General features: G+C 31.5%; 1 protein-coding gene across 2 annotated transcripts; it reads right to left on the reverse strand.

The window, feature by feature from the left end:
* Positions 1–673: 673 nt before the first annotated feature.
* LOC118056878 (adenylyltransferase and sulfurtransferase MOCS3) lies at positions 674–6,394 on the reverse strand. Of its 2 annotated transcripts, none has more exons than XM_035069291.2 (11): positions 6,051–6,394; positions 5,865–5,957; positions 5,117–5,172; positions 4,637–4,701; positions 4,339–4,413; positions 4,155–4,233; positions 3,669–3,707; positions 3,397–3,532; positions 2,921–3,039; positions 2,711–2,827; positions 674–1,309 (listed from the first exon to the last, which is right to left on the reverse strand). In XM_035069291.2, the coding sequence occupies exons 1-11, from the start codon at positions 6,286–6,288 to the stop codon at positions 917–919; spliced, it is 1,410 nt and encodes a 469-aa protein (XP_034925182.1). In that variant the 5' UTR covers positions 6,289–6,394; the 3' UTR covers positions 674–916. The 2 variants fall into 2 exon arrangements, with proteins under 2 accessions (XP_034925182.1, XP_034925184.1); XM_035069293.2 differs by having other exon boundaries at positions 3,424–3,532; positions 6,051–6,393.
* Between the last annotated feature and the right edge of the window lie 2,918 nt (positions 6,395–9,312).

Genomic DNA, 9,312 nt, shown 5'->3' on the forward strand with positions numbered 1-9,312 from the left:
TTAGGGTTTGAAAAAAAAAACACTTGTACCTAGTTTACTAGCCTAGTTTTGAAATTACAAGTTTAAACTAAACTAGTTTATCTCGGCTCGATTTGAATGATTTCAGAGGTTTCAAATCGAATCCAAATCAAATATCATATATTTTTTTTTCATTTTTTTTGGTTATTTGATTTATTTTCCTCTACTTAACGCGCACATTGCTCTTCGACTTCCTTCAATTATTAAAGTACAATGCATTTCAATTTTAGCCTCACAAACATCACCTTATTTTCACCCTTTGGTTTCCACACAATAATTCTCCAAGCCAACTTCCCAATCCGAATAATCTTCCTCATGCATCTTTTCTTGAAAATCAGTACCCTCGAGTCTGCTTCCAACCCCACTTAGATTCAGGGCATTATACCAATCGCTCCTCCAATCCACCTCGTGCACGGGTCCAGCTTCTTGAGAAGGGTTTCTTCGTAATTACGTTCATCGTCAAGACCGCCTTCCAGCATGGTAACAACTTGCGACAAATCCTCATCAAGCAACTCTCTTTGAGGACCAAGACTGCCTCTTCCACGACCCCTACAGCATCCAATCATAGCTTATAATCAACACCAGAAGTGAGTTCTATGACCGCATCTACTCTGTTACCAAAACTTGACATGGCATGGAGAGAATGATGATGAGGTTGCTGGAACAAAGTTTAAACTAAAAGATTATAAGAAACTCGAGTGCCAATACATTTTGTGGAATTTGCCAAGAAGTTACCTTTCACTAAAGTTCACTGCTTGTCATGATATTTCCCTGCTTATGTTAATTCGAACAGCAGGGGAGAAGTTGATAGCTGGATAGAACTTCTCTTGGCAAACCATTTATGTCAAAATATGAGCATAATCATACAGAAATAATGGCAAAAAAAATAAAATGTTTTCTAATATGTAGGGATATTCGGATCGACATCACGTGCCCAGGCCTCCAAGCCTCCAATTATATCTATGGCTGAAGTGAAGCCCACTTTGTGCAACAATTGAACAGCCCTCTGTGAATCATTACCTCGTCTGCATATCACATACAGACTTGCACCAGATTCAAAGCCACCATGCTTCCGCTTTTCCTCTTCCTTTAAAGCTGATGAGATCTCAGCTAACCTAGACTCTAGACTTGATAGTGGGATGTTCACGGCATTCGGAAGAGAAACAATCTTGAAGTGGTGTGCAGGGCGTACGTCTACCAGCACATGAGCCTCCCCTTTAACAATTCTCTCTTTCAACTCTCTGCTGTGTATCCTGTGATCTTCTGGAAGCAGGTTCAACATCAAGGGAGCCTGCATTCAGTTAGGAAGACTTGTTACATCTAGAGAACAATAATTTCCATGAAAGAAAGAAAAATGTGGGACACAATCCTCTACGCGATCGAATACATTAGAACATAGTTGCCAATTAATACTCTGTTTCTTAAGAAATCACCGATATTAAATAACTAAAATCAGCATCCCTTTAATTTTTGAAAATGATCCCACCACAATAAGGTCTTTCTTTTGCTCCTCAACTGATATTTTCTTAGAATCAAGACCTGAGAATTTGGCGTCCATGAACAACTACCAGCAACCTTTGGCTGATGTGGCTACATGTCAGCAAATCAGCCTTCAGCTTTTGCAATTAGTTTAAGGGAGGGTAATCAATAGAAACCTGAATCCAATAAAACTTTAGTTGAGGGGGGCAAACTATGAGAATTTTCAGTTTAGGAGGCCAATTTCCAATAGGGTAACTTCATGTTTTAGCCATGTAGATAAAGACCGATAGAACAGATCTGTTACAATTAGATGACTAGATTTTCTGAGATAAGAACAAAACAAAATGCAAGCAAGAAAATAAAAACAAAAACAATTCTTGGGTGCTGTTTGGTATATCTATAGTTTCCTTCTTTTTTTTTCTTTTTTTTTTCTTTTTTTCTTGTGAACAATTTTAAAAATTAAAGCACAGTTTAAAAACAACAAAAAGTTATAGTGTTATCTATTTTGGTTTAAAAACAACATACCACTACCACCACATATATAGCCCCCACCACCACCATAATATCACCATCACGACTACAGCCACCACAACCATCACTTTCATTGTCACTTTACCACCTCCTTTAGTATTACCAACCAACAATATCATTAAATCCAGCACAACCACCATAATCATTACCTCTATAACCTTCACAAACATTTAATGAAAATCTGTTATTGTCATTTTATTATGGTCACTTCTATCATATCATTATCCGCCATCACAATTAACATTATCTACAAATAATATAATAATTACCATTAATTTGGTATGACTATTATTAGCATTACATCAGTCATTACCAGCACCGCCATGCCACCATTTCATCACTATAATCAAATATGTAATATTATTCATTTTTATATTTTAACTAATAATGCATATTTATATTTCTTAAATTAAATTAAATTTTGTCTGTATAATAACTTTTCCTTCATTTATCTTTGTTAGAAAAATAAATAGTTTCCACAAACTATAAACAAGAAACATCTGAGAACAAAAAATCATACCAGACAACCCTGGTTTTTTTCTCTTCTGGGTTACATGACCTCTAAACAAACATTGAAGGTTGGAAATAGGAAATATGTGAGGAAGTTATTGCATCTAAGCAATTTAAAGTTGGAAACAAAAATAAATAAATAAATAAATAAAGCAAGGAAAAGCAATAATACCGCCGACAATGGAGACTGAGTGAACTTCTCATAATCAAAATCTTTAAATTGTTGCTGGGTGAAAGCTGAATTTTCTCCACATACTTCACATTGTAATGATCTACCTCTGATCTTGACCTAAGCAACATTCAACAATAGAGTAAATTAATCACTTCAATAGAGCATCATTAGCCACTTAAAATAGCTTTTAAAGATAAGGATGGACTATACAATACGAATTCGAGCTGACAATGCATCAAAAAGAAGCATCCGTTCTGATAGTGGTTCCCCAACAGCACTTGCAATTTTAATGGCCTCTAATGCTTGGAGACAGCCTATGATGCCAGGCACTGCAATTTAAACAAATCACCAGGAGTCACATGCACTCATCTATTATCAAAGTGTACAAGTCTATCAGCAGAATGAGCAGAATAATATAAACATCAAACAAATGCATCTATGCTCTCTTTAGCTGAATGACAACTAAACAAGAGCAGAGGTTTTCTAATATGCACAAAATTCTATCATAATAATAGGCATATTGGAATAAAAATGAATTTCTATAGGATCTAGAAAAAATCTTCCACTGGCAATGGCTCTTATCATACTCCAACACATAATGCATCAACCTAAAATTCCCTAATGAACTAAGCTAGTGATGACATATAAACATATGGCATTAGACAAGAATTTAAAACTAGCTCAACCTCGGTAATAAGGACTTATTGACATACCCACTCCAAGAACTCCACTATCAGCACATCTTTGACATGCAGTTGTAGGTGGAGGAGTAGGAAAAAGGCATCTATAGCATGGACCTCTGTTGTGATTGTAGACTGTGAGCTAAACAACAAATTTACACAGAATTATAATTGGAGTTTTCACAGAATATTTAAAGCACTGAACATTACAATTGTAAGTGAACCATTATAGGTTTTCTTGTATGCTTTAGAAAGAATACGACAGCTGCATAACATACCTGCCCTTCCAATCCCAATGCAGCACCTGAAACAAGTGGCTGCATGTAGATAAATGGAATGTGATTAACGCTCAAAATGAAAAATGAGACAACAATAGATCAATGTTTCAATCTGTAATGCACACATACATGCCAGAGCATATCTATATGCAGAAAAGCTGACAACACAAGTTTCAGTGCAATACACAACGTCACGACTCAGTTTTAGCATAAACCAGAACAACCCTGCCTCTAGGAAGTAATATTTAATTACATCAATGTTTTATTGTTATTACAAAGTTACAGTGTTTAGTGTAACAAAATAACCTACATATCACTTGAATCAAGTCCAAATTATTCCACAATAGAAAATATTTTCGTACTCAATGTTTTAAATTCAGATTATAGTCTTTTGTGCAGTGATTTAAACAAGCACACACTTCGAGGAATTAAAAAGGAAAAAGAAAAGAAATGAAAAACACTTCAAGATAACAATTTAGTATTTACCTTCCCCAAAACCACACAACAATCACTGATCATGTATCGACTTGGAGCATTGTCTGTTGCATCTACTATTATGTCATATCTAACAAAGTTGGCAGTTATGGAAACTACAATTCTGGCTGAGTTTCTTTTTTAAATGTTAATTATGGAGAGAAGCTGTAATTTGGATTTATCATTTCAAGGATACTGGCTCAGAATTTCCAAAGCATTGGATGTGCGTAAAGCTTCTTGGTGTTCCACAATTTGAATTGTAGAATTGATCCTTCAAAAAACAAATATTGAACAGGAGTAAAACAATAGCATTAAAAATAGGAACTGGAACTTCTAAGGCTCGATTGACGAGAATGAATTCATCACTCGCAATACAAGTACAAAGTTGTTTTATTAATTTTTTTTACTAGACTTGCAGCTTGAGATCAAATATTAGCTATGGAACTTGAAATCAATTAATAGAAGTAGACAGATAATCCAAAATGTACACATACAAGCGACAGGCAGCAGCAGCAGATTTCACTTTTGGCTGACCAATATACGCTTCTGTGTGTATAACCTAAGCACAACAAATAACTATAGAAGTAAGTTGAATAAAATTTCTAGAGAAATAACTAATGAAAACACAAATATGAGGAAAATTTATTAGATGACTTATGGAATGATGGAATGATTAGAGCTCCAAGATAGCGACTTTGTTTGACACCCATGCACAATAACTGCATGAGAAAATGCAGAGAACTCTATTTTCATTCCTTTACTATCCTAACTACAAAGTCTTTATGTTGTCTTTGCAAAATAACATTTATAAACCGAAATAATACTGATGGTATAAGAATGGAGTCATAGACATTGGCACTTTAGCACTGCAAACACCCTCCCCTCATCTGAAAAATAACATAGCTTAGATTTTTCTTGTAACTACTTATGAAACAATAAAATGATTTTCAACGCAAACGTTTCCAGCTTTGTACCTGCCTGTGCATATTATTCAGCTCAACAACATCATGGTCAACAACACCTAATTGACCTACAAAGAAAAACACAGAGCATTAACAAATAGGAAGCAAAGGGAAATAAGAAGCACTGCAATAGCATATTGTTTGAAAATGTGGTAGAGGTTGCTTTTCAAAGTTCTTTTTGCTTGGAAATGCATCAAAATAATATTTTTATTAATTTTTTAAAAATTCATTTTTGATATTTGCATATCAAAACAATCCAAAAAAAAATTCATAAGCGCAGTTGGACTCAATGCCAAACAGGGCCAAAATGTGTTAGGACTTAACTTGGACCAATCAACTACTTAAGAAATATATATTGAAATCATGATATAAACACAGAGACATATATATCAATCCGCTAAAAGACCCATTTGATGCCCACCCCAGATGATAAAAGAGAACCATCTTCATGACTTTCCATAGAAGATGCTACAAATTGAGAAACCAACTTCAATAATTTGGGCAAGAAAATCATTTAGACACAGAAAGCAAAATTTACCATATTCAACTCCATGATTGAGTAACAATCCCTTTCCCTCCCCCATGCTCCCAACCTCCTACCAAACCACTTTTTTGCTAGTTTTTTTTTTTTTCTAGATAAACTAGTACAGTATAATGTTACACCAGCTAAAGCGTAAATCAAGCATAAGTACTTTGCAACTAGTCACTGCTGGTGATAAATGAAAATTTAATTCTAAGAAGAGGAAGACTGACTCAATACCAACACCACAAGCTGCAAGATATAACAGCGCAGGCGAACCCAACCCTCCGGCTCCAACTACTAAAATCGAAGACTTCAACAGATTTGACTGACCTGAATCTCAAAGAGAAAAAAAAAAAAAAAACATTAATTCTGACAAGGAATGTAGTTTGAATTTAAGAACAACATATTATACATAAAGAGAACCTTGAACTCCGAAAGAGGGGAGCAGCAGCTGGCGACTGTAACGGTATATCATATCAGGTGATAATCCGTGACCGAAGCCGGTGGATATTAAAGGACAGGAAACGTTGTTTTTCTCAAAATTCAAGTGACGGAGCTGAGCTTCGAGAGCAGAAATTCGATTGTCTAAGTCGCTCCTCGTAGCCTTTAATGTTTCAATTTCGCTGAGGATTCTAGCAGCTTCACCTCCCTTTGACTCCATTCTGTTTTCCACTCTTTTATTTTCGTTCTTGTTTTTAGACAATCAAGTGTAATGAAGACTTAGCAAGTAGGCAGATAAAACCCTAACTCGCTTCTATCATTCCGATTATTTTTCTTTTTTATTTATAGGAGTTGTAAAAGGTTACTTTCAGCGCTACATTGAATCATTTTTTAAAAATATATTATATATATATATATATATATATATATATATATATATATATATATATATATAAAATAAAACAAATTCCCTCCACGTTAAGATTTTTTTCAGGATTTGGATAAATCTGCGTAAACTTGTGACTCAATGACTTTTTTTATTTAATTATATAGTAAAGAAAATATAATTATTGATTTAAAATAAAAGATGAAATTAATAAAAGAAATTCAGAAAATCCAATGTTTAGGAATAATATTTTCTAAAAAAAATAGCTTTCTTTTAAGAAAACAAAAGGTAATTCCTAATTAATAATTCAAATATCTAATAAAATTAAATTAAACAAAAAATTCTTTTAAACTTCTTCATCCTTAAATATTTTTATTTTCTTTTATATATCATTTTTTATTTAAAAATGTCCCTCAACTCATAAAAAAAAATTAATTTTAAAAAAAACTCGGCCATAAAATAATAACAAAATAAAAAAACTTAAAAATCTTTTAAAAAAATAAAACGTAAAAAACATTCATTGCATAAAAGAAAAAAAAAATCAAATACCATGACTCTTCTTTTATATGAATATAGAATCTATCGAGAAAATTATTGATATGTCTTATTGAGAGAAATACAACTTTCAATAATTAAATAATGTCTTCATAGTAATAGTAAATTAAAAAAAAAAATTGATTATGCACAACATAACTTATTAGATTATTAGATTTTATCATCAGCGCACCATTCTCTTAAAGATTTTATTATTGTTTATTTATCATTTACCATGTTCGCATAGCCGGAATTGAATAGATATTGATTGGGTTTCTTCTGATGCAATAAGGCGGGTTGGACTAAAAATAATTTAATATAAACAAAAAGTTAAAAAAAAAACATATAAAAAATTATGGACATGTGGATCCAAAATTAAATTAGACAATAAGTAATAATATGATTTGATATTTAAAAAAGAATTTCAATATAATAATTAAAAAAATATTAAGATGATAACATATTAGATCGATTTAAATTGACCTACCAAACTCATAAATCTAGTCATGATATAGTGATAACATCATAAAAAATAAAAATAAAAATAAAGCATAAAAAATATGTTGACAATAAAAATAGACACTCATAAGATTTAACACCAACCAAATATCAGGATATTTGTCCAAAACCACAATGATCCTACAAAAACCAAACTGAAACATGGCATGAATACTAATTCAAAATAAATTAAATGTTGAAGGATGATATTAAAAAAAAAAATCCAGATATTTTTTTTTTAACAAAAACTAAATGTTGAATAATGAAATATATATTAAAAAAAATAAAAAATAATGGTTTGATTTAACCTTTTTTTTAATAATTATGTGAAAAAAATAATTAAAAATAGCACACCCAACATCGTGGTGACCCTCCCTCTTTTCTAAAAAGAAATGCTTTTTTTGGTGTTATAAAAGGGCAGGGGGGTCTGAAATTATGAAAATAAATTACTATCCAACGTTATGGTCACTAAAAATCCTAATTGCTATTTAGAGTTCTAAGATAAGAAACTAATTATGCTATAAAGAAAATATTATCAATCTAAAACATCATACTTGAGCTAAGCTACACTGTTACTTATCTTTTATTTTTAATGGTTTGTTATGTCTAATCTATTAATGGTCTTCCTAGATAGGTGATAGTTGGTCTATTACAATGAGTAGACCAATTAAGTAGATGTTGAGTTTAAACATATTCATTCTAAGATCCAAGTCATGTTTATCACTCCTAATTGCTTGGTGAATTGGTACATCTATGACCATTTACTCATGATCATAATATGTGACCATAATGGTCTATCAAATCATGTTAGTGATTAATTGGATAAGTCATTATTAGGCTCATTGAACTTAGCCCAAATCCTAGGAGAAGTTATTGCTAAACTTGTTGTTTATACAATAATGGCATATAGATAATGATTACTCAACCCAAATCCTATTTACCCTATGCTACCAAGGTTCACTTGTATTTTTTGTTGAATCAAGTATTATACCATAACCTTAGATATCTAAAAAGTGACCTATTATAGGATCATCTACTTAGAAGTAGGTCTAATGATTGTAATGTCCCTTTTAGACTTGGTTTTGATAATGACTAAAAACTATTGGTCCAAAAATCAATAAACTAGTGTTAATAGGGTAATCCTCAATTGAAAAAATATGAATTAAGAGGAAAAAAAACTGTTGTGATTTAGGAAGAACATCCCCAATGAATTAACTTAGATTTTGAATGAAACAAAGTAATAAAATATGTACGTAAAATGTTAACTAGTAATAAATCGCACAAACTTCTCAATTAGGTAGAATAATTATTTAAAGGAAACAAATTTTAAAGTGGGATGAAAATAGTTAGACAATAATAATAATAATAATAATAATAATAATAAAGTGGAATTCTAAATAAAATAATGTATGACTTTATGCAAGAAAAACATATATACAAACATGTTTTTTTTTACCATAAATGGGTGAAAAACACGTGTCACGTTGTTTTTTTTTTCAAAAATGGTGAAATTTTTGAGGAAAAATTTATCATAATTATGGATGAAAGTCCTAAGTAAGTTGGTATGAAAAATTTGATGATTTAAGTAAATACAATAGAATGCATATTTGAATTCTAACATAAAATTATTTATTATCTAGTTTTACAATGTCAAACATAACTCTCACTCTGACTATTGAAATAGATGAAAATTTTACAACGAGTCTCCTAACATATTATCTTAAGTTGCAATTTTAGATCAATCGAAGTTTTGGAAAGCCCTGTAAGAGTATCATTAGTCAGATAAAAAAAAAATATATAGAAAATAACATATGGACTCATTAATGG

The sequence above is a fragment of the Populus alba genome, chromosome 1 (genome assembly GCF_005239225.2).
Source record: "Populus alba chromosome 1, ASM523922v2, whole genome shotgun sequence".
In the NCBI taxonomy this organism is placed as follows: Eukaryota; Viridiplantae; Streptophyta; class Magnoliopsida; order Malpighiales; family Salicaceae; genus Populus; species Populus alba.

Bases quoted from the DNA above. Each gene is read 5' to 3' on its own strand.
- LOC118056878 (XM_035069291.2), bottom strand. From the start codon at position 6,288: ATGGAGTCAAAGGGAGGTGAAGCTGCTAGAATCCTCAGCGAAATTGAA. The intron at 4,414-4,636 runs GTATGTGTACAT...TGTTTTTTGAAG, and splicing joins GCTGCTGCTGCCTGTCGCTT to GATCAATTCTACAATTCAAA. The intron at 3,040-3,396 runs GTTGAGCTAGTT...TTTAAATTGCAG, and splicing joins AATAAGTCCTTATTACCGAG to TGCCTGGCATCATAGGCTGT.